Genomic DNA, 26,674 nt, shown 5'->3' with positions numbered 1-26,674 from the left:
TCTGTCTCCCTCACTTTCCCTCTCTTCCAGTGAGCTCAGTGAGACGGGTGTGATGTGTGCCGTATCACAGCCCCCGCACAGCTTGTTACCATAGCAACACAGGAGACAGAGAGCAAGAAAATTATAGAGAGTGAGAGAGTGTGTGACAGAGAGAAAGTTTGCGAGAGAAAGATCAGGATGTTTACTTGTGTACCATACACATGGCCCCATCTGTGTCCCCCTACTTCAATAAGAACAGTTTCTAAATACTTAACTCAAATCCTTTACTACATTTATTAAGGTCAGTTTTATCGATTGGAGCCTGGAGCAGATTATTTCAATTCACCCCCAGGAAGAGTAGCTGATGTTCTGCATCAGCTAATGGGGATCCTAATAAAATCAAAAATCAAGATGGACATTCACATACATGGCAACACTTATGTCACAGGTGACTGCTCAGAGGCAAAGTTAAATAACAATGTAGCAAAAGTCATAATGTCTGGATATATATTACAAATGGCCACATATTGGTGCGATATGAAAATATATGAATCTGCTCCAAAAACCGTAAACATTGGTGATCAATAGCTTCCTGCTCCACAAATCTAAGTAGCACAGAGACGGTGTAATCCTAGCTACTGCCAAAAAATATATCAGATGCTGCTGCAAATACAAAAGCTTTTATGTGCGAACTACCAAATCCATTGCTGACATTGATAAGTTTAAGGAAAAACAAATCCTTAAGCACGCACAAGCTCCAGAGACAGTCTGGCCAAAGAGATCCGCTGCCACTGCAAAAACATTGCTAGTCAGAGTATGCTAACATGTTAATTAGGACACACAGAGGACAATCAGCATTTCTTTTTTATTTTTACTCCTGCTCAGAGAGAGAGAGAGAGTGTTATCATAGTCCAGATTAACATGTATCTAATTTACTGTATATGCAGATCTGTCTAGTACTCCATCTCTCTTTCTCTGACACACACACACCCACGATGGGGTGGGCGATAAGCTGGATGTCTCGTTACCGGGCATTAGCTGCACCTCTCTTTGCTAATTCATGCTGTCAAACAGACAGGGGTGTGTGTGTGTGTGTGTGTGTGTGTGTGTGTGTGTGTGTGTGTGTGTGTGTGTGTGTGTGTGTGTGTGTGTGCAGCGCAGCCCAACCAGTATAATTATTGCCATCGTGTAAAGCAGGGAATAGCTCTGACTGCTGCTTTTAAGCCACCGGCCCATCATTAACTCACACAAGATTTTCCATTAATGGCTGTGTGTGTGTAGAGAGAAGTGTGTGTTTGGATAAATATACTTGCATTGTTGTCTTAAATGTTGATGGCCTGTGAATCGACTTAACTTAATGTTAAAAGATGTAATGTGTGTTTTATTATAAGTGTTGCTTAAGTGTCACTAGCACAATATTAGGATAGGACATGATGAATAATTACGGCAACCCATGACTTCTCCGAACCTCTTGAGGGACAAATTCTCTGTTAATGTACATGTGAATTAAGAAATTAAAAAATCCTGACCCCTCCTTTTAACTGTTGATTCATTTGGCTCATTTTAAATGGAAATGGCTTTGCACAATAATGGCACTACTTAACTTCAAACTCACCTTACAGGCTGGTCCCAGGCTGGCACGTTGCCATTGAAAGTCAGTCCAATGACTTGAATTTGACACTGTGGTCTTAGAAATTGGAGGACTGCTAAGAGGAAAGGAAAATGATAGAGAGAGGGTTGGAAAAGCAGAGATGGAGAGAGAATCTGGGAGTGAGAGACTAAAAGGCCATCATGGTGATAAAGTAGAGAGAGCGAGAGAGAGAGAGGTGTATTACCTCAGTAGGTGATATTACAGTGTCCGCTGTGCTGGATATGAGAGATACACTTTTATGTATGAAGCAATAAAAAGTGATGAGGCCAGACCAGGAGGAATAGGCAGAATACACAGCCTCTGTCTCTCTCTAACTCTTTCCCCCCTGACATCATTCCTCTATATCTCTCTCCTTGTGTTTCTTTCTCCACTGCTCAACTCCCTTCTTCACCTCGAACATTCAACAAGACCGCCAAACCATACGACGATATGTTAGGGATAATGTAGAGGGAGCCGGTCATTACAAGAAATACAATTCCGACAGGTTGATGCAGGACCTTAATGCTATCAATAATTTGACACAAAATATTAATTTCAAAAGGATTTTATTGATTTCAAAATGATTATATTGCTTCCGCTAAAGAAAATAGTCTGTTCGGTCTCTATGGTTGGAACACTGCGTCCATAGCAACGTAAACTTATAATTCACATTAAAATTAACATTTCCGTTAATGGTGAAGTGAGACCAGGTGAATGGGACTTCTTTGGAAATATTTATGTTGACGTTTCTGTCCTCATTTATCTCGTTTTCTTCTTGCACAGGCGCTGCATTTGACACACCTGTAAACACAATGTTGCAATGTAGCGTTAACTATTGTCCCTACCGCTGAAGTTACTGCGTAGCGTTCATAGGCTGCCACAGCTGATAAATTCTGCGGATTGATGGATGTCCTCCAGAGTGATCAGGACTGCGACCATGGCACGCTCTGATATACATGGCAACAGTCTGCTCTGCTTAGCAATGGTCTGTTATACAGAATTAGCAGACCGCAAAATGCCGTGATTGACCAATCAGAATCAAGTATTCAACCAAGCCATGTATGTTGTTAATTCCAACCCTCTAATACAACTTCTGGTTACGCACGTGACGCAGAACGCAAAGTAGTTCAGTTTTTTCTGTAAAGTAAAAAAAAACAAAAAAAACTTGCTGTTTACTTTTATTTTTTTAAAGGGTCTCCAACCCCGGTCTCCTGGTTGAAAGTCCTGTGTTTGTTTGACCAATATACCACCCCCAAACCAATGTATGTGTATGTATTTGTGCGTCTCCTAAATATCTGTGTGTGTACTCTCACAGCTGAGTGCGTCCAGAAAAAGACCCCAGCTGGAGGGGAATAATGTCTGTTATCTGCACTAATCCATCTTTCTGCTCTTGTACCCATCTTCTATTTCATTCTCTTCCCTACCATCTCAAGTTATTTTCACTTTTTATCTACCTCTTTACTCCTCCTAATGTCACTGCTTTCTCTCTTTTATTTATATTTCCTCAGTACCTCTGCTCGTAAGTGAAGAGGGGTGATGTTGCTGTAATTCAAATGGAAATACAAATGGAAGTGTAAAAGTATTTCAATGGGAGTTCAATGCCATGCTTTTTACGCACAAGAGATACAATTTATCCAATTATGCTTTAGCAGGTAGAGCATGGCAGGTTTTGTGCTTCAGTTTCCACTGGGGACTGTAGTGGGAAGGACACACTGATCAAAATATATACACTTAATAGTAGGAGACATTGTGACATGCCTTAGGAAGGAAATGGAATATAGTCGTTTTCTTTCCCCTGGTGAAATAGTTTTTTTTATCCCTCTATCTTTGTCTTTCCTCGTTTTGTCTAAGCTAAGCTTATTACTTGTATCTGGTCTCCTACCTCCCTTCTTTCTATCTTTATCTACTCCACATTTCCATTGATTGGAAGTGAATTTGTCCAGTAATGAAAACAAACTGAACGTGTTGCTTCCACCACTGCATTTGATCATATATACAAAAAAGTCTTGTGTTGTGATGTTTTTGCGACAACTACTGTTACAAAACAATTTTTCCCCATTGCTTTTGACATCATTTCCATGGACATTTTCTCAATGAAAAACAGTGATGGAGTGAGTTCAAACAGGGCCTGAAGGTCAATACTAGACCTGCATGATATTGGAAAAAACATTAGCGAGCGATATTTTTTTTTTTCATGCGCTATATTATGCGATATAAAAAAATAAAATGACATGAATAGCTCTATTTGGAAATAATAAATCATTCTCGATTACTGGGGTGGTTTTGTAGGGGAGTGCATCTACAAAGAAAATAAAAATGAAAAAGGAACTTTTCTTATGTATTAATACCATTCTTTGTTGAACTTTAATGCTTTACAAACACCAAAGCAAGTAAGCGCTGTGACTACTCTTCTGAAGTGATTTTGGAGAGGGAAATTAGATAGTTAAATATACTGGTTGACTCACATGACACCATTGTATTCATGTAATACTATCAATTCAGGCTAAAGTCAATGATAGTAATAATGCATGCATTTTGCTTCCTCTAAATTTCAGGTTGTGGTCGACTAGTGGGGCCTGCTTGTTTGTTAGATAAATTGATCAACATTGATTGTGATTGGTGGTTGGCTGTGCATGCAGACCTTACCGTAAAAATACTGTAACATTGTTTCTGTAGGCTAACTATATTAGCTTTAGCCTGGCTGTTAGCAGCTTTATGCGGTGAAAAAAGGCCGGGAGATGTCGTGATAACGTTGCATTAATCACATGATTTAGTTCGTCTTTGCAGGGAACATAAAACATGGACTACTATAGCTTCACTATCCATGGAAAGTATGTACATCACTGTGTCAGCAGCAGCTGCCGCTTTCGGTACTTTTCTACACACGGAGAGCCTCACTTCCCATAATGATAAACCCCGTCGGACTAACGTTATGTCCCATACACACGCTGCCCACGTGGCTACCTGTCTTAAACATGGAAGTGTTAAAGACAGGGAAGGGTCGCTGGTAACAATCATGTAAAAGGAGAACGGTGAAAGTTTACTTTTCTATCAAGCAGCAAAAAAGTTTGTGTTAACATCGCAACGTCCGATGTGACTATCGCGCATGCTCACATCGTGATGTAGACGATTAAACAAAATACCGTGCAGCCCTAGTCAATACACATACCTGAAGTTGGCATGCTAAAAAATTAAACTGTCATATGGAGAAAAAAAATATTGCTGTAACAGATTTGAGCTGTCATTTTTCTCCATTAGGAAAGAGCTTTTTGTTTCCATCACTTCTTTCTCCTCCCTCTACAAGTGACCTTTCCTGAGCTTCAATGAGTCAGTCCAGAATGAATGAGAGTGAATCGAATGGGTTGTCTGACCATCACTTTTTGCTATGTGTTTATAATAAAAAGGGTGAAAAACAGTAATCCAGCTTTGGCTCCGTGAATGGTCTACTTTCGGTCTTCTCTTCTCGTCCTCCCCTCTTTGCCAGCCTGTTTGTTTCTCTCCCTTCAGTCCCTTTTGAATATTTTTGTCTCTCAAACTTTTTTTGTGTCTCTGTCTTCTCTCTCTTCTTCCTTGACAGTTTTGTTTCTGTCCCCCTGTCACATATGAAAATTAGCGTCTGTTGGCTGAAGCCCAGGGGAAATCAGCAAAGTTGCCAAAATCTGAAATACATTCTGTATGCCTAAACTAGTCTAGACAAAGTGTGTGTGTGTGTGTGTGGGTGAGTGTGAGAATGAGGGGAAGTGTGACAGACAGTTGAGGAAGTGAGGGCATTTCTAATGTTAGTGCATTTTGTTGATCTTCAGTTTGAAAAAGGGTCACTTTAGAGTTTGAGGCTATGGAAAGGGTTGAGATTGGGGTTTCCAATTGTGGTAATTTATATTTTTTAAGATGAAGGATTTAATGCTTATTTTGTTGAAACTGACACAGACAGACACACGCATGCAAAATATTCAGACATTCCTTGATTTATTTTCCTTTTTTTCCAGGCAGTTAGGTAACTGAATTTCAGTGATGTCAATGCCAATATAATTATGGTTCTCTCAAAGATTAAATAATACTCTGGAAAATAAATAGCAAATGCAAGCAACAGAGAGAAAGAATACAATGGAAGAAGGAAACAACAATTTGAAAGATGCAGTCAGTAATTGATTAAGATTAAAAAATGACACAGATGGGCCAATGATAAATAGAAAGATGGATAAATAAATGGATAGAGAATGCACAGCAACCACACCCAGGAGCAGTAATAGAACAAGAAAAGTGTGGGAAAGGAGTAAATCAGCATGAGAGAAACCGGGAGATAGGGAGATAGGGGGGGAAAAGAGATCTAGGGAGAAACGAGAAACTGGAAAAAGATGAGAGGTGAGAGATTGTCAGAAAAAATAGAGACAGAGGGTAATGAAGTGTGGCACCGATAGATGAGTAAAGTGGACCTGCTGTCAAGGTAAGCAGGCATGGGGTGTTCTGCTGCGTGTGGGCGTATTAATGAATGACGGGCGTATAAAGTGGTCCGATCACTCACATAATTACACAGTTGGGTACACACAGGCCTTGCATCCATCTCTCACACACACACACACACACACACACACACACACACACACACACACACACACACACACACACATCATTTGGCTGAGACGGTTTATAGATGAGGTGTCGTGGCTGAAGACTGGCTGATACTTTCTGGTTTGTTTCCTAAAGCCTCACTCTAAATCTCTCGTGTGAATTAATGGATTATTGCATTTTTCTACGCCTCTCTATGTCACTTCTATTACTTGTCTATGCGCTACATAGACAATAAAAAAAAATAAAGCTTGACTTTAACAAGGGGTGTGTCAAGTAGCCTGGAAATCACAGTATACTATACTAATATTGTGCTTTTTCATCACACTTTTGAGGCCTCTCCCTCTTCCAAATCCAAAAGCCATTTATCAAAGAGCCTCAACAACTATAACGTACATTATTGCATCATAGCATGCAACTTTGTGAGCTGTCTTAGCTTAGATCAACTGTTTGTTTTTTCCCTCTGAGCAAAACTATTCACTACATCATTAAAATCCAGGGCACTGAACCGATCTTTTTCGCCATCCATCAGTGAGGAGAAGCTGACTGATCTGACTTTTATATCCCAACTTGTGAGCTCTCTCTCCTTCAACAACAGTGATTAGCAAAAAGCACACCCAACCAGTGTTTTGCATGTTTTATCCAATTTGGTTTAAATAGTCTGATGCCTATTACTTTGTGTGCTGACACAAAGTGACAGTTGTTGCTATGTCGTGGTGCTTTGGGAGCCTTCAACTATCTTGACTTAAATGTTGGCTTATGAACAGCGGCATTTTGAATGAAATCAACATCTGTGTTTGTTCTGCTATATTTGTTTGTTTTCTGGGTTGGAATTTTGGCAGCAGGGCTTGTCCATGTACAGCTGTTGTGCTGTCGACACTTACATTTTGGATGTCCATCAACATGCAGAGCAGCTTGCATTTTATTTATTTTATTTTTACGCTCTGTCAGATTGTTACTGTCTGTGTGTGCTCTATGTTCTCTTTCCTACTCGTGTTGTCCGTCCAGCTAATTAATGTTGTCAGGTTAGGTTGGTGGACTGCTGGTGTGTTTGTGTATGTATGGTTGTAAGCAGCAGATGCTCATCTACAATCTCTGCCAGGTTGCCATGGCAGCTAGAGAGTGGGTGGGTTGGGGTCGGGTGGCATAATATTATTGAACTCAGACATTAATTACTAAAGTGACCTATTGGCAACACAGCTTCAGATCAGATTCAGATATTTCGCCAATACAAAATCTGTGACCTTATTTTCCTGGGCTTAACCAATCTTACTACAGTGATTAGAGAACAATCCAAATTTGTACCCCGATATAACAACGCTGTAATTCAAATGCATGCCTCCACTCTCTACTCTCTCATAAAACTGTATCGTGACCAAACACCGCACGACTGAGGTCAAAGGGAAACAATAACACAAATTAACATTTACTTTATGCTGTGGATCCCTAAAACACTGTGGCTCATTCACCGATCAGATATTATCAACTCACTTTAATGCAGGTGAAATGCTCAACAGGGATGGCCTTGTTTCATTGTGGGGATATAATCATACATTCACCTCTTTAATTGGTTCTGTTTACAATACAGAGCTCACGCTTTGATACAGTCACCATACTTTTAACTGTGACCTTAACCATGATCACCTTTTTTGACTCAATGGTCACAGTGGCAAATCCCCTATACTTACTACTTGGGCATAACTGTTTTCAGTGTTTTTTGTTGTTTTATAAACTCTCTTAAATTAATAAGCAAATCATTTTGACTTTGATGCAGATTCTGATCTCCATAAAACTAAGATAAGTAAATAAAGAATAATAAAAAAGATAAGAATGGCCCAAATGGATTTAAGAAGACTTGTGAATTTGGTCAGACTAACAATCTCCGACCACCCTACTTTGCCACAAGAAACAGTTTCCAAAGCACATACATGTATGCATGGTCATGATTTCTAGTCAGTTGCATTTTACAATGCACAGCAATATTTAGATGCAACATGAATGCAAGTGATCAATGGAACAGACAGAGACAAATAGTATAATTCGCTCTAGGTGCTGAAGCGAGAGAGAGAAAGTTAAAAAGGTTACTAACTTACATTTTTGTTCATCTAAGTTGTGTTGCTCCATAGAGACACAATGGAAAGGAGTCTGGGAGATAATCTGAGAAAATTGAGTTCCTGGTAAATTGTCTGAGCTGTAACACACGGATTTGCTGCTTGTCGTCACAGCAACAGTCTGTCGGGGAACTCGTCCATTGACTGCTTTTGTTGAAAACCCACTCTAGCGGTCATATTGAGTCAAAATCTACTTTAATCTAAATGCAACTTTCTTGGAAAGAGAGATGCTGAAAAAGGTCTGCCATAGCATTCTGCTTCTTGTACTGCTCACATAAGCCATTAATAATGTGATCTACTTTTCAGCTCTGTGATGTCTTTTGACATGTGTTTGTATTGCATCTTTGCTCAGTTGTGATTATAGCTGGTTGCACTGTCGGTCACTTTTAGTATTCCTGTAACAAATCCCTCTGGCTGACCTTTGCTGGAATTCAAAGAGTCAAAAACTTCTGGCTTGAGATGGATTTCACAACCAAGAAAGAACCAAGTGAAAATTAATAATCACTCGCAAATGAGTTCCAGTTTCCATTTATACTTTGAATGAACAGAATGGAAAGGCAATGGCCCCAGGCCTCAGTATGTAGAATTGGTTTGTAAAAGTTCTGCTTAAGGTACTGCGTTGACCTACAACACTGGCATACTGTACTATTATGCAAATAGCATTTCCAATATTGGTAGAGACAGGCCGTCTAATGTTAATTGAATAGTGAAAAGAAAAGTGTGTGTGTGTTCTTGTTACTATATTCTATTCTATATACTAACTATATTCGTGGGGTCCAAAAACCGGGAATACAGTATACTTGTGGGGTCCGGACAACTTTGTGGGGCCAAAATGCTGGACCCCACAACTTTAAAGGGCTGTTTGAGGGTTAAGACTTGGTTTTAGGATTAGGGTTAGAATTAGGTTAGGGTAAGGGTTAAGGTTAGGCATTTAGTTGTGATGGTTAAGGTTAGGGTAAGGGGCTAGGGAAAGCATTATGTCAATGACGGGTCCCCACAAAGATAGTGAAACACAATGTGTGTGTGTGTGTGTGTGTGTATGTGTGTGAGAGAGAGAGAGAGCATGTGTAGGTGTGTGTCTGTGTATGCATACACTTAAAATCCAGTGTGCTCTAGTGAGACACACAGTACAGACAGCATGTAGAGTGTGGGGTGGAAACCATGACAACGGCCTTGGGCTCTTAGACATGTAGAGACAGAGAGAGAGAGAGCGAGAGAGACAGAGAGAGAGAGAGAACCAGGATGTCATTAAGAACAGTTATATTGTTTAAGAATAGAGTGAGTGATTGATTAGCCTATTATTGATTATGATTACACACACACACACACACACACACACACACACACACACACACACACACCTTTGCACTCTCATAAATGTATACCTTTACCCTAAGACTTCTAAAGCCCTCTCCTTGCGGCAACATCGCCCACACAGTTACATACTGTAAATGTTGATCAGTAAAACACCTGTGTGTAGTTTGTGTATGTTTGTTGCATTTGGTTTAAAGTCTGTACAGCACACAAGACCCTAAGGGCAACAACTGCAAAGCTCCCTCAAATGCACATGGCTATGCACATGGCTATGCAGAGGGCTCACCAGCGCACCTTAGGTATTTTTGTGATTTGAGGCATATCTTCAAAATGGGGTGGGACTGGGTGGAATCAATTATCATATATTATTAGTGGCTGTGTTGGGGCTAGTGTCAATAATCGCCAATCACATCAGCTCATCTGACTGACACTTTGAACAGGCGTGAAGGCGTTGAACTGATCGTTTTATCCTGTGTAGTGTGTCATAGTGGAGGACAACCGACACCACATCTGGGGCGACAGAAAGACTAGCATGTGAGATTTCTTTTGCTATCCACGACGTGTTCCGCCACGTGCTTGACTACTTTGACCAATTGAAGCATGGAGTGCTCTTCACCACACAGCAAATGCAGCACGATAGAGACACAACATGCAAACATGTGTTTGAGGTATCATAGATGTGTGTATCTGTTGCATGCACAATAAATAAAATGAGAAAAACAGTAAAAGATAGGACACATTGACAGATGGATGCAGTGGAATGTGACAGAGTTTGGGGATGGTGAAGAAGAGGAAGGTAGAAAAACAGAGCGAAGGGGAAAGATGAAGGTGTTAATGAGAGACGGCGAAAGAGACAGTTGTGGAGAGAAAACTGTAACTGTATGTAAGAGGGGAAAAAAAATCTATCAACAGGATTAGAAAGCGCTGACCAATGTGATCACTCGTCAATCTCTTTGATTTTGTCTTTATTTCTACTCTTTTCTCCCTTTCTCACTTTCTTTATTTCTCACTCTTTTACCTACTTTGTCTTGCAGTATAATGTCAATACAAGATTGTGTTAAACAAAGACTCGGAGCAAATTCCCCGTGAATACCTCGAATCCTACTGATTCTTTGCTCAGGGGAGCTACTGATTGATCCATTGTGAGGACATGCGGTGCAATGATAGCACTTTGTTGCTCTGCATGGGACAGTGTCCTCCGTATGACTTTTATCATTAAGACTCATTTTACAGAGAGGGTAGTGGTTGCATATGTCTATGGGTTATCACCAGTCAACCGATAAGTGATTGAGACATTTTTAAAGGCCCAGATAAGTAAAATTAGACAGATTGAAAATAAAAAGGCAATGATGAGGAATGTCTGGAAAGAGAAATATTATTCTGTGAAGCAAATGTTTTTTCTCTGCTTTCTATCCTGTTAATTGTCCCCTCAGATTTATCTTGTGCCCCCACCCCATGTTGGGAACCACTGACATAAACCATAACTGGTTATTTCAGGCTTTGTTTGGAGTTCATTTTAAATTTTTCATACATGTAGTTTTTTTCTGAAACATATTTCAAGTCCATATAACCACAAGAAATCCATAAACACACTTCTTAACAAGTCTGTGTCCACTAAAGTAGCGTTTCTACACTCATCTATGACAACAACCGTTGGCGACAGAACCGCTGCTCACCCCCAACCCTATCCCACCATACAAATATGACACATCACAAACTTGCACACATTTATTTGGATGGTTACAGGCATGGTCTATGATGTAATGGATGGACGTCTAGAAATTAGGGCTGTCAAACGATTCTTTTTTTTTTAATCGCGATTAATCGCTGAAGTTCTATAGTTAATCGCGATTAATCGCATATTTTATCACATGATTAAAATTCTATTATTTTGCATTTCAGAACAGTTTTTAAGTACATATTAACAATCGAAAGCAATTTTTACCAGTGTTTTTTGATTGGGAATCAAATGAATGCAAAGAAAGTACTTTATAAACTTTGTATTTATTTACAGTAAACAAAAGAAAAACGTGTGAATCTGTCATTATTGCACAATTCCTCCAAGTACGTAACTAAAAAACTAAAAATCCCTATCCTTACTAGAGTCAATATAGTGTTTAGTAACTCCTAAATAATGTTGATTACTCACTGACGTCCAGTGATCACCGGTTAATGAGACAGCGTTTGCAGCACCTTGCAGCAGTTCCACTGTGGCTGCTTTCTCCGTGTCATAACAGGCTGTGTATCCGTGAAAACTACTGTCCCAACGAGACAGGTCAACCATAGTACGTCTAAGACCCGGGTCCTCTACGATGCTGACAGGTCTGCAGTTAGTTGCCACCCAGGGGCGGATCTAGAAAAATATTCATGGGGTGGCGAGAGGGGGGCAGGAATTTTTGAGGGGTGGCAACATATGGCAGACGTGTATATATACTGAATTTTATCACAGTTTGATGAGAAATAGTATGTACACACTACAAAAGGGCACAGGCTGCCATTTACAAACTCATACAGACAAACTTAATCTCATGCAATCAATATCTTGCATTTGAGGTTTCATTTGAAACAGTTCATATTAGGAATAAGTGACCATACAATGTGATCTCACTTAATAGGAGATAGAAGTATGATAGAAGTAAGGGGCCTTATCACAGGAAAGGCATTAAGGTAAGACACAGGTGATGAGTGGCAGATGTGTGAGAGGGGAAGTAAACAGTTTTGGACTGTGTCAGAGAGGCAGCGTTGCAGGTAGCATTCGTACAAGATTAGGAACTGTCATTGATTAGTAATAACCATCAGACTGTGTTAACACACACTAACATTTTAGCCTGGGAGAGTATTTTTAGGTTAATTTGTTTATTTTTTTTATTTAATCTGAGCAATAGATCTAAAATACATTCTACACAAAATATAAAAACTCATCTCCCCATCTCATCACACTTTCACACTGACACATTTCCCTAATTATTCATATTTAAGGAAACATGAATTTTTATATTTATTTGATGTCTAAGTAATGTCTCTTAAATTTTATAAAAATGTCCATCTTTGTCATTTGTTGTTCTTATTCATATGTAACTTAGTATATATGCAGCAACAATTTCCATACCATGTGGACCAGCTCGACTGGAGATCGTTGGTGATGGCCCAGGCACTCTGCTTTCCCTTTCACTGTCTGAGCCCTGCACGTTATCTTGTCTCTTGCTTTCTCCCTCCTCATCTTGGTGATGCTCTCCCTCCATATCTTCACCGCTGTGGTGTTCTCCCACCTCCTCCTGTCCCTGGTCGCCTTGGCCTTGTATTCTATCTCTGTCACGTTTCTGTTGCCTATTTCTCTCCACCTCGTCTTCTCTCTCTCCTTCCACCTCTTTTCTCTCTCCTTCCACCTCATCTTTTCCGTCTACCTTGCTCAGTTGTTCATTTTCTATTTCTCTTGCCTTTCTCTTTGGTGAGAAAAAACTACATATGCTATCTTTCCTTTTCATTTCTGTAAGATTAAAAGTAATTTTACAATGTTTTCCTTGACAGACGTTGAATCAATATTAGCTTTTGTAGCCTACTTTACACAGAACAAACGTCAGACCTAAGAAACATTATATGTATAGTTAGCAAAATAACTTTCTTCAACCTGATTTTTATCATCTCAAAATCAGCATCGCAACTATGCTAGCACTGTGCTTTCGTTATAATTTCATTTCTTGATAGATCGTTAATCCGTTTTGACCTCTTTCCTCCTGTGTCTCCTTTCCTCACGACTACTGGCTCCCTCGCTTTGCACCACTCAGTTTTCCAAACAAATCAGGCTCTTGCCGCTCTGGCGTCATCTCGTGCTGCATTCACTGCAGTCGGACATTGGAGATTCACACTCGTAAATTGTCAAATTGGCCATAACTTTTAATTCGTTGCTGCCAACTGGGGTGGCAGCAGGGATGGCAAGGCTTTCTTTTGTGCCACCCCGGTAGATCCTCCCCGGTTGCCACCCGTTTCGCAAGAGCTGTAGTAATTTTTTGGGATTTGGTTTCATCCACAGATCAGCAAGTACCACTCTCCTGAGCGGGTAGCATGCTAGCTGGTAGCATCACGTTAACTGTACTACTATGCTTAGCTCCGTAGGTGGTAGCTCAAGCTTGACGTGCTTCGGTGATATTTTAATTCAGCTTTACACAACGTGCATATGGTTTTGACTTGTCTACGAGCCATCCAGGAGTTTTGGAAAATAAAAAGCATCATTCAGAATTTCATTGCTGCTGTCTTTCTCCATCATGCCTGCAGCCTGCAACAGCAGGATGTGTTACGAGGAAGAATGGCAGCTTGATGATAAGTAACGGTGCTGCAAAGGGTCAAAATAGTAGCCTGTTAGGCACGACGCAAAGCCGAGTGAAGTGTAAAATAAATTAATAAATGCCGGCATACGATTAATGCGATTAAAAACAATTAATCACGTCTGCCCTTAATCTCATCATGATTAACGCGTTAACGCTGACAGCCCTACTAGAAATACTTCCACCGTGATTTATGACCACTGCTTAGAGGCAGAGTGTGACAAGGAGAAAGAAAGAAAGAAAGAAAGAAAGAAAGAAAGAAAGAATGAAGAAAAAGAGCGACAGAGAGACACAAATGGTGGCAGATGGAGAAGGCAGTTTACACACACACATGCACACACTCACTCACACAAACACTTTGGGTCTCCAATCAGAGTGAAGCTGGAAGGCCTGCTGTAGGAGAGAATGAGTATTGTTCTCTAAAGGCTCAGAGAAAAAGAAAAGTGAAAAGAGAATTTCCACTGGAAGAACTGAGGATGACCGTCCTGCTTGAGGCCATGTTGGCACTGAAGTTGTGAAAGAAGGAGAGAAGATTTGAACATCCACTTCTCTCTCTTTCACTTCCTCTCTTTATCTCTCCCTCACACACACACACACACACACACACACACACACACACACACACACACACACACACACACTCACTGTGCCATCTGTGCTTCCTTGAGGAGCAGTAAACCCAAATCCTCCCTCACTCAAAGTTAGCTTTTCTGAAAGAGTTTGGCGAATTGGATGTCCTCATTTGATGTCCTGGTCACTGCAGTTTCAGGCAACCGTGTGTGTGTGTGTGTGTGTGTGTGTGTGCGCGCGTCTGTGCGTCTGTGCGTAATGTTTATATTTGTTAGCGATATGATGAGTTTTGGACACTGCCCATAATGATGTAAGAGCTCCTTCCCACATTTTCTCCCTGCTAATCATTCTGTTTGTGCCTTCTTTATTACAGTTTTTTACCTGATTTGCTATTTCTGCTTTTCTGTCCTCGCTCTTCCTTGTCTTTCTGCTGCTCACTCCATTTGTTTGTCCCTTCCTCCTTTGAGGTCTTAGTGTGTGTGTGTGTGTGTGTGTGTGTGTGTGTGTGTGTGTGTGTGTGTGTGTGTGTGTTGAGTAAAATAGGTTTTATTTGTTATGGTGACATATTGTTGCCATCACCTCTTAAAGGTGCTGTAGGTAAGATTGTGAAGATCCAGGACTTTTGAAACATCGACAACTTCTCAGTCCCTCCCCCTTTCTGCTAAAGCCCAAAACATTCTCCTAAGCCCCTCCCCCCACAAGGGAGAAAGAATGCGTGTGCCTGAGCAGTGATTGACACACAGTTAGACACCCCCCGTGGCCCTGACTGGTGCATCTGAACAGGGAGCGGTGGATTACAGGCTGTAGGTGGTGCCAGAGGAGCCAGATTGTTTTTTTTTTAATTACCTGCTTCATGTAATTCTACTTGAACATAGGGTCAGTTTCAGCAAATATGACAGAAAGTTAGTTTTATAAGTCTTACCTACTGCACCTTTAACCCCAAAATGTAAAATCATCAAATAACAGGCTTATCTCTCTAATGGGCTCTAGAGGCTGACACACTCATCTTTGTATCTCGTCACATTATGATTTCCATGTACTCTACACGCTCAGCTAATCAGGTTGATTATTTCAACTAGCACTATTAAATCCTATAGGGGCTGACCCTTTAAAAGGTCCACATACTGTAAAGCTCACCTGCCAGAGGGTTCCTTTTAGATATTAGAGGCTCTCTCATAGAAACAGGGACTCTAAAGACAGTAATGGAGACCAGATAAGGTGTAAGAGTTGGCTACTGGGAGGCTTATTCGAACAGTCCAAACTGTCATTGAGTAACCCCCATTATTTCAACCTTCAATTATGATAGTAGTACCAAAAATCCCTATGACAATTTGCACAAATAGTTTCACCTCAGTGTTCTACCAAAGACGTCTGAAAAGCATAAAATGTCCAATTAAGTTCTCTAAATTGCTTGTGCATTGATCAAATGATTTCCACCACATAGTGGCCCTCATTTATCAACCTAACGTAGAAACCAGCGCAGATATGAGCGCAGAAATCATCTTACGTCAGGCTTCACGTGTGATTCATGAAACGTTCGTATCACACCAATCAGGGCGTAAGAATGGTCGTACATTGATAAATGCTGCGGCTGGATCACGCCCCTATATAGTCTCGATTTTGAGACGTCGCCCCTACAATTTACGACATGGCGAGACGTAATCCGTAGGGGTGCACGATTCAGAAAATGTCACGATTCGATTCAATATCGATTTTTAGGCTCAAGATTTGATTCAAAATTGATTTTCGATATAAAAAAAATCGATTCACAGTATTTAAATGTAGTTACTTTTCCCATGTGATTGCAGTAGACATACAATTTAAAAGAAAAGAAATGACTAATTAATTTTGATATTACTTTATATGTCTTCATACAAAAATAAAAACTTTTGCAACTAAAAACTGCAAAGTGCCAAGCTTTGGCCAGCTTTCAAATACATTTAATTCAAGTATAAAATAAAACTGTTAAATAAAAAGAGCTTTTTGTTCCGAGTTCTGTGGGAGTTTAGAGCATTGAAAGAGTGCGTTGGTTGACTGGCATGTTAGGTACTTTAGGTTGTTGTTCGTCCGTAATTATTTCTGTGAGGTTTGCCATTGTTTGCGCCGACTAAACTACTTCTGCTGCACTCGTTCTTCTTTTGATTATAACAAGAGTGCCCAGGTGTCACTGTGAATTCGACACAGCGCCATCTATGGGAATGGCGAGCAGCTAAACTCATTTCAGGACAATAGTATACACGTCATTACAAAACGATTTTTAAAATTTTTTTTTACAGAAAAATAAAATTAAAAAAAATGAATCGATTTTTGGAATTCTAGAGCTTTGAATTGGTAGAGCTTGAATTGCGAAACGAATGTGAATCGATTTTTTTTGCACACCCCTAGTAATCCGGCTGAGAAGCGGCACTTTTCAGAGGTGGAGATTGAAACCCTGATATCTCAGGTTCACTTGCACTAACGTGTACTATTTGGCAGCCTGAAAACTGTTATTAAAGGCTGTAGAAAGAATGCGGAATGGAAAGAGATCACTGATGCAGTCAACAGTGTTGCCGTGGTAAATCAGACTCCAGCTGAAGTTTATTTAATTTATACATCCTTGACACATGTATGCTCTTAGTCCAAATAGTAATATACAGGCTTATATTGCAATCTCTTAGGCCTACATGGTGTACCTATATTTAAATAAACACACAGTAGCGGAGTTTATGCAGTGTCTTTTATTTTACTCGTGTTTTTTTCATGAATCAGAGCCAGGCAACAGTTGTGAGGGAGAGTCCTCCGCCCCCCGTGCAGGACCACCACCCCGACCCTGTCTCCTTATAGCAAAGGCGCTGGAAAAACGAGCCGAAATAACTCGGTCAATGGCAGAAATAAATCGTTCACTATGGCCATTAACAACACTTTAAAAGAGAAACGAAAACCTGAAGAATAAATCAAAATGTTGTGCATTGTCATGTTTCCTGTATTGAGTATCATTGCCAAACAACACTATACCTTTTAAAAGTGAGGAATAATATCCTGTCTCCTTCGTATAGCCCCCAGTTGGGGCTGTGCTGGACGCTGCTCTCTAGGCATTGGGTCATCTGGCTCCATCACTACATTTATGGCACCCTGTTTTCCTGCGCGATGTTGTGCAGAACCCCACAGGCTAAAACAATGTTGCAGACTTTTTCTGCCGTGTATAGTAGGCCCCCCCCCGATGATGCAAGACAGAGCCATCTGCCCTTAATCAATCCGATGGAGCGCTCCACCGTGGCCCGTGCGCGTATGTGTGCACTGTACAGTGTACAGTGAAAAAAGAAAAAAGAGCAAGATCTGCCATTGCTGATAAGTGATCAACTGATGACTTCTCCTTCTCCAGTTAAACTGATTATATGCTGCACCGCAAGTCCACACTGACTCGAAAACTTGCGTACACAAGTTCAGACCAGACGTGAGATTTTATCGCAGCCTACACTCACGTTTAAATTGATAAATGCCTTGCTTTGCGTAGGAATCGGCGTACGCCTGTTTAAGGTCGTATGCACGTTTCATAAATGAGGGCCAGTCAGAGGAAACAATGCAAATTTTGTTTTGATTGTGAAACAGTGGGGCAGTATTTTCATTCTCACAGATACATTGATTAACTTTTGTAGTTAACTTGTCTTTCCTTGTGTTTCTTTGCAGTGATGGATGGGCGGACCGGTATGATGTAACAGATGGCTATGTTAGGGAAGCGGCGGGTGGTATTACCATCAAGCTCCAGTCGGCTGATGTGAAATGGTTTGATGAGTACTACCTTAAACTTCGTCCTGAAAACAACCTCAGGAACCCCTGGTTTCCAGAGTTCTGGCAGCATCGTTTCCACTGTCGTCTTAAAGGTCACCCACAGGAGAGCAGCAAATACAACCGCACCTGTAGCAGTGAGTATAGACACAAATAAACATACAAGGACAATTATAAGGATAAGACCTGAAATGTACTTCTTGAACACCTGTAGCAGTGAATATGGCCAGAGACAACACAGGGTTTCTGAGTTACAGCTGTACTGTACTTCTGTACAAGTATAGCAGTACAAGTTCTGTACAACAACCATCTGGGGTGTGACGAAAGAGAGAGGCTGCATTGTTTTAGTTTAACATGGCTGTAGTCAGAATCTGCATTTTTATTGACAGGCTTTCATAATGGCCACTATTAATGCAAATAACACATGCACACACACACACACACACACACACACACACACACACACACACACACACACACACACACACACAAACACACACACAAGCACCGGTTTATCTGCAGATATCTGATCTGCATTTTTATTGAAAGGCTTTCATAATGGCCACTATTAATGCAAATAACAGACACACACACACACACACACACACACACACACACACACACACACACACACACACACACACACACACACACACACACACAAGCACCGGTTTCTCTGCAGATATCCCTTGTGGCTGTGAGTGCACCTTCCCTTTATTTCTTTCTATTCGTCTCCCCCATCTTTCTCTCTGTTTCACTCCCTCCATTCATAGGCAAAACAGTGTCTGTGAAGTGAGAATATCAAAGGGAGTCATGTCTCATGTATTCTAATGAAATGGGACATAAAATAGTAATGAACAGGACACAGAAAGAGGCAGACAGAAATGAGACGTGGAGGTGGGAAGTGGCCAATGATAATAAGAGGAAAGAGAGTAGTCTCTGATGTCAGGAAAAAAAGCACACTGTGTTTAATAAAAACTAGAAATGAAAATTAATGGTTTCTCTGATATACCTGCCTTTCTTCTCCCACCCCCCCAAACTCTATCCACCCACCACTGCAGAGCGAGAGTCCCTTCGGCAGCAATATGCACAGGACACTAAGATGGGGTTTGTCATTAATGCCATCTACTCAATGGCATATGGCCTGCATAACATGCAACGGGCACTCTGCCCAGGCTATCAGGTAGGTACTGCTCTGATGGATGAATAGAGGGACATACTAGGACAAAGCAAGGAGATGAAGGGGTGGAAAGGGGGAATGGTGGGACAAAAACAAGGTACCAGCTGGGTATTGCTGCCATATTACACTTGACCTTGTTTCTATGGTGGCAGAAAAGTAAATGCATCATTGCTGCTTAACTTTTAGAGATTTTGGCGCATATTAGTTGTAACATTGTGGGAATGACTTTAGATTTCATCCTTGCAGAATGTAAACTGTAATGTAATATTTCAGACATGGGTTCAATTCTGACTAAACTTCATAAGGTTATTCAACTTGGCATTGTTCACTGTGTGTGAAACATTGATTGGACGTCATGGGATAGAAAAACAATACCTGCTACACTGCACATTTCACTTTTCATGAAACTTGGAGAGATGATTCACCTCGTCTGCTGGTGTTTTGATTGCTTAGTTTATCTTTATATTATGTTAGTCCAACTGCAAATTAATCATGTTTTGACTATAGTTAAAACTCCGCTCAATTATAGTAAATTCATATTTTTACTGTTCATATGTCATTGCATTCAGTTCTTTGAATTGTATTAACATAAATGGCCAGTGACAACCAATACCAAAGTTACTGTACTTGTTGACACAACCAAAAACTTTGTAAAGCTGTGGGTTATGACATGATTGTTAGAAATGACATGATTGTTCATGTATTTTAAGGGACTGTGTGATGCCATGCGACCTATAGATGGTGCCACACTGCTGGACTTCCTGATGAAAACCAACTTCACAGGCGTGTCAGGGGAGGGAATCTTATTTGATGTAAACGGAGACTCACCTGGCAGGTACGCACTGTAACTCAAGAAAGATGTCACAGATTTATTTTTTTGTGTGGCCTTTTGGCTTGCGTGGTCAAATGACACGACCATGTGTTGGATGTATATTGTATGTGCACCTTTCATACACAGGTATGAAATAATGAACTTCAAAAAGATGGGGAAGGACTACTACGACTACATTAATGTTGGCAGTTGGGACTACAGAGGCTTGAAGATAGATGATGATGAAATCTGGCCCAACAGAGACGGCATAATCAAGTCGGTCTGCAGTGAACCCTGTGACAAAGGACAGATTAAGGTAAGATGACTCACGCAGTTGGTTTGGTTACATGGGGCATTTTTCAAGTATTTACTTTGCAGTTAGTAAACGTTAAAAAGGTTTTTACAGTCAATATTGTGAATCCAGCACCTGAACTGTTTTTACCATACATGACAATTTTTCATATGTGGAATAAATGAAACATTATTTTTGCTACCTCTTTTAGAATTAAAATGTCTTATAGGCCAGTTCAATTCTAAACAAGATGGGTGTATGAGGCCTCACAATTATGAGTGGAAAAAAAGGCTCCACGTAATACAGTGGCTGGTGCATGTGAGTTCCAGGCATACTACACAAAGGCCAGTGTTTGGTTGAGAATTTACTCGTGGTGGTGGGTGGCACAGGATGTGAAGGCATGGCGCGTGATGGCTGGGTTCAGTAATAAACTAGTCAAGGAAGGTTTATGAACTATTTATTGAAAACAATGACTACATAACATTAACAGATAATTTAGAAAGAAATAACTATTTACATATTAAACAAATTAGACTAAAAGATGACACAGATACGGATGAAAATATTGCGATACTATGCTGCATCTGACAAAATTACAAGGTAGTTGTTATTAGGGCTGCACAATATTAGAAAGATATGCGATAACGCTGGTGAATATCGCGATTACGATATTACTTGTGATAAATAAACAGATCAGGCTATTAAAATGTACTCAGTTCTGCCTTTCTGTTGCTTTCATTATTCTGCTAAAATACAACAAATTGCGTGTGGAATTTAGATCAAATGAAAGGAAAGTGTAGCCATGATGTGCTTTGTCAATTAAATCTGGTTTGTTTGCCAAATGTTATGGTTCAGCAGATAAAATACGTGATTACCCGGAGCCCAAATGTTATATGTATTAACAACCTAATACTATACTATGATCCATGCAGAAAGTTATGTTTTTATAAATCTCAACACTGTCTCCTTCTAACTCCTGCTAAATCATATAAGACTAAGATTATCTAGAGTAAATTCTTGTTCATTTTGTTTGTTAGATCATTGTTCGTTTTTTGAAGTGTTTTAATCCATGTTTTGGGGATCCTATGCACGCTGTTTTGTACTAACGTTATACATGTCCGTGTTGCACTCATTAAGATCTCGACTAAGCAGATTTCTGTCATTCAAACAACGCTGAGTTAATAAAATGAAATGACGGGTTTTATTCGAGCTTGAGTCTATAAATACAATTAATAGTACAGGCACGGAGAACTGAGGGCTTGGTTAGCAACGATTAGCGGTTGGCTCCGGTTAGCTCCATTATAAAGATATGGAGTGGAGCAGACTGCCGCGGAGAGGGTGAACAACCAGACTGAATGACGTTCAGCGAGCTTTCACAGCGGTGTGGCCGTGGCGTTTCCACGCCGTTTCTACGGATCCTTAGTACAGTTAATCCCACGGCAAGACCACCAGCAGCAGGCTACTACTAACTGGCTCTGAGCCTGAAGTGAAGCGTTGACGCTGTCATGCACACAGCGCAAGACTTCATGATGGGGAGGGGCTGACGGCCACTGGTCTGTGTGCGCTGTATAAAATGCATTGTTGATTGAAATTTTTTTTTATGTAATTCGGATTTTATCTACCTAGGCGTGGCTCAATCTACCTGGGCGGGGCGCCCAAGTAGAACCTATGTATGGGAAACTTTATACAGTAGGTACACACAGACATTGTGCGCTCTGTCCCTTACAGGTGATCCGTAAAGGTGAGGTGAGCTGCTGTTGGACGTGCACTCCCTGTAAAGAAAATGAGTTTGTGTTCGACGAGTACACCTGCCGAGCCTGTGAACTGGGCTCCTGGCCTACTGATGACCTCACAGGTCAGTCTCTATGTTTGTGTATGTGGCTGCATGTTTATAACATGTAGGTGCAATCTCAGAGACATTTCCACTTTGCCAAGAAAATACTGAAGCACATAAAGCTACAGTATTTGCACATGCTCCTGCATGAATATCCTTTAATATCAATGCAGTAGTAGTGCTGCCACTCGAAGGAAACCGTGCAGTGACCACTGATACGTGTGTGCATGTTTGTGTGTAGGGTGTATAGGTTCCAGCATATTATTATACAGGAAGTCCTGCACCAGTTACAGTACATTAGAAAGAGAAACGGAGACAATTTCTCCGTTTCAATCTCTCCTCCCCCCCTCCACTCTCATCCCTTTAATTTGTTACCAACATGGTCACCAATGTTTTAAAAAATTTTTGCATCAAGAGTAGCTTTCAATGCAAATGCACTTCAGTTGCAATGCTAATTTATTTCTCCTCCATTGTGTTTGAAGCGGTTGAATATTGCCTTGTTATGCTTTCAGCTGCTCATTATACCGCTTGCTAGCTCCTCACCATGCTCAATGATTAAAACATGAATGGAGAACGGCGGAAAATTCAGATTGAGCTTCACTGCCAGAGAGAGAAGCATCCTTAAACTAAAACAGGCAGCAAACGGGTGAGAAAATGACAGAGAAAGTTGACAGTGAAAAAAGGGGGAGCTAAAGAATTGAAAGAGTGATCGGGGTTACCGGTGTATTACTGTGTGTGTGTGTGTGTGTGTGTGTGTGTGTGTGTGTGTGTGTGTGTGTGTGTGTGCGCGCGTGCGTGCGTGCGACTCATTTCAACAATAAGTGCTGCATGTTCCCCAGTGGGGCTATATGGAACAGTAATAATGAGGTGTAAACAAACTGCTTGTCCTGTTCTTCAAGCAGACAGTTTGATCTATCTCCCTCAGGCCAAAAGAGAGAGTGAGAAAGATGAAGAGAGAGAGAGAGATAAAGAGGCAGAAGGAATATGACATTGCGCAAGGTCTCAGCTGGCAGGGACAGAGGTACAGAACAGTGGGTGTGAAAACCATAGAAAGCAATAGAACACTTTTTAGCAACGCAATAGAGCAAAAACAAGAAAAAGAGTAAGAGAAAAGTGATTTAGAAACATAAAGAGAAGGAAAAAGTGAGTCTGAAAGAGAGAAAGAGATGGAGGTGAATAGAGGCTCTGACAGAAGCAGGATTAGCTTTGGGATTTGAGCCTCTTCACTGATTCCTCAAAGTTCAACAGTTTGAGTCTGAGTGTTTGAAGGATTTTGCCTCAAAACTTTATATTGACTGAACCCTCCAAATGGTCCCTCTCCCTTTAATGCATCAGTTTGTCTTCGGGTCAACCACAACACGATTTCCTGCAGGTTCTGTGAACTAATTAAAGGGATATTTCACTGCTGGAAAGCTGAATATATCTTTAAATTGGGTCACTTATGTAGTATAAATGTGAGAAAAAATAAATAAAAAATGGTGCCTTCTAGGCCGAGAAAAGCCAGGAAATGTGCTGGTCTGCGTAGCAGGCGAAGCCTGTCAAGTATTCCGGCTAGCGGCACCGCAGGCTGAGGTGCTGGTCTCCGTAGCAGGTGAAGCCTGGCACAGGTGGCCGGCTAGCGTTAGCTTTCCACCTAGCTCCAACTCCTACCCTCATCCTGCTTTCCGCACACCGCTGAGGATGTCCCCTTACCGGCTAGCAATGTATCCCTGGGTACATGTGTGCGGTAGTTTGAATGCACATAATTGTTGTTCTAAAATTTCCTTCGGGATGAGTAAATCTGTTTCTGCTGAGAAGCTAAGCGATGATTCAAGATGGCTGACACTCGTTTTTACCTCGGCAATCTCCGATAAAAGCCGACAGTCCAACCCCCTATGGGCTATGCGGAAGTACTGTTGTAGTCCAATGCCTCTGGAAAAATGTATACCGATGACGTAAAACGCCGATTTTTGCGTCATCGGTATACATTTTTTCAGACCCACAATACAGAGATCTCTCATCTCAGGGGGACATGAGGGAGGGAAGCACAGTCATTAAAAAATACTACCGTGTTTTCTGCTGATACAAAGCTTAATGCTAAATCGGTGAAGTATCCTTTAAGTATTAAAATGCAGACCAAGTCAATGCTTTTCGACTGCTCTGAGAAAACCCATGAGGAAAACAGTGATCTGGGATTTTCCGCCCCAACATCTTGATTTATGTGGGCAGGATTAATTTGAACTAAATTCTCAGCCACCTTAAATGTTTACGGGTGGATGGGCCTCATCCCTCATTGTTAGGCAGAACAGTTACTGTAGTCCTTGTCTCTTAAAGAGGGGCTATGCTTAAGTAGTAAAAAAGCACTACCTCCATGATGTTGAACAATTACATTTACACACGCAAGTTATTCCTAAAATTTGGACAAAAACGAGATTCAGATCTGTGATTCTGTTGTGAAGCTGCTCCATTTCGACTTATGTATTTATGGTTCTGTTTTTAAATACATTATTGGACGTATTATTATTATTATTATGTTTTACACATACTGTTTAACACACACGTCATTATGTTCAATACCTCACAGTGTTTTAGATTATGATTTACATAGATTTGATCCAGTTTTATATGAATTGGCGATAAAGGTTTTCAGTGATATCAGCCCGCAAGTGAGCCTATTTTCTGTTTGTTTCCGTCCCACTGGCTCCCATTCAGCAATTATGCCGCTGTTTATACCCCTGACATAACCACTTCACTGATTTGATGAACTTCATTGACCCTGTTAAAGACAAAGTCATTAAATTACTTAAGTCTTTTTTAATGACTCTTCCTCTCTCTCTGCGATTTGCAGTATTGTACGAACATGTGTGTGTGCATGCATGCTTGTGTGTGTGTGTGTGTGTTTGTGCTTGTCTGTGAGAGGGAGACATGGTAAGGGCAGGAAAGAAGGAAGGAAGGAAGAAAGAAAGAGGATTAAAAAGTGAAGATGCATAAGGACAGAAAGAGACTAAGTGTGTCCCTGCTGCTACAGTACGTCTAGACCAACCAGACAGACAATTTCAGCAAGTGTTAAGTTTATAATTAGAACTGTCCCTTTAATTAATGAAACTTCATCCCCTTGTCTAGCAGAAAGACAGACAGATGGAGGGAGGAAGAGAATTAGGGTGAAAGGTTGGAAGCATGACGATGAAGAGAGATAAAGGTGTATATTTTATATCGGTGTATATTAGGGGTAGAGTGATGAATGAGGCATTACAAAGAAAAAAAGAGTGACAGGAAAGAGATACAAAGATTGAATTACAGGAGAACGAGAAGAAGGGAAGACGCCTGTTGTCGTTCTTGAATTTGTCTGACGATTTCGGTGTCGGCCCTTACCGACGGATGTTCCAGAATCTCGTTGTCTCTCTAGTTAGACATTTTGTTTGCTGTCTTCATGTAAATTACCCTCCTCCTTCACCCTTGTATGTTTGTTTTCTTCCGGTTTTGAGCGAGTCGCGTGAAACGTCATCAACTTGCCCACTAGCTTGCTGTGAATTTTCACACTTTCAGCTCAGTCGAGTTTGTGGTGCATGTGTGGAAAGGGCCTTATAGAGACGCAGATGGAGGGATAAGAAGAAAAAAAAGTGTGGACAGAGAAGTATGTATTGCAAGGTCAAAAGGCATGCAGTCTGAAGAAGGTAAAATCTTCACTAAATGAGCAATAGTGAATGATGAAGAAGGCATGCTGAATAATGGGTACAATATTTGTGTTTCGATAATGGATTGATTACAGATTTATGGTAACTAAATACTCATTCACAAGATGCAGGCTTTGGCTGTAGGCAATGCTGGTCACTTATTTGTTAAGACTTTCCCACCTGGATACCTGTGGGTCCAACATGCATGCGTTGAACCCTGACCTGTACAGGTTGTCGGTCACCGTAAGAAGCGCTGTAGTAAAAGGGTAGATATAGATAATAAATAAAGACAAAAGTATGGCTCCCTCTATATTATCTAGTTGCTGAGCTTCACACACATCAAATAAAAAAGTATTTTTGTAATTTTGTTTCAAGAACTGCATCTCCACATACCTCTATCCCCAGGCTGTGACCTAATCCCAGTGGAGTACCTGCGGTGGGGAGACCCTGAACCCATTGCTGCTGTGGTCTTTGCCTGCCTCGGTCTAATGTTCACGCTCTTTGTCACTGCAGTCTTCATCAGGTAATGAATCTCTCATCTGTCTCAGAAAATATATGAACTGAGAAGAATAATGCAAACAATGCTAAACTAGACAGAGATACACACTATACATACCCACTTTGCACTTTCCACTCTTTTCTTAATC

At 40.7% G+C, this 26,674-nt stretch overlaps 1 protein-coding gene across 1 annotated transcript in view; it reads left to right on the top strand.

Annotated features, from left to right (window-relative positions):
• Positions 1-26,674, top strand: part of grm5b (glutamate receptor, metabotropic 5b) — a 64,376-nt gene that overhangs the window by 27,382 nt on the left and 10,320 nt on the right. Inside the window, exons 6-11 of the mRNA XM_078244025.1 lie at positions 18,159-18,394; positions 19,319-19,440; positions 20,148-20,272; positions 20,396-20,564; positions 22,269-22,395; positions 26,433-26,550. Of these exons, the coding sequence (XP_078100151.1) occupies positions 18,159-18,394; positions 19,319-19,440; positions 20,148-20,272; positions 20,396-20,564; positions 22,269-22,395; positions 26,433-26,550 (897 nt within the window). The remainder of the gene's footprint in view (positions 1-18,158; positions 18,395-19,318; positions 19,441-20,147; positions 20,273-20,395; positions 20,565-22,268; positions 22,396-26,432; positions 26,551-26,674) is intronic.

This window comes from Sander vitreus, chromosome 3, assembly GCF_031162955.1.
Source record: "Sander vitreus isolate 19-12246 chromosome 3, sanVit1, whole genome shotgun sequence".
NCBI lineage: Eukaryota > Metazoa > Chordata > Actinopteri > Perciformes > Percidae > Sander > Sander vitreus.
The sequence above is the reverse complement of the archived record's forward strand: the minus strand, read 5'-3'. Positions and strand labels throughout refer to the sequence as shown.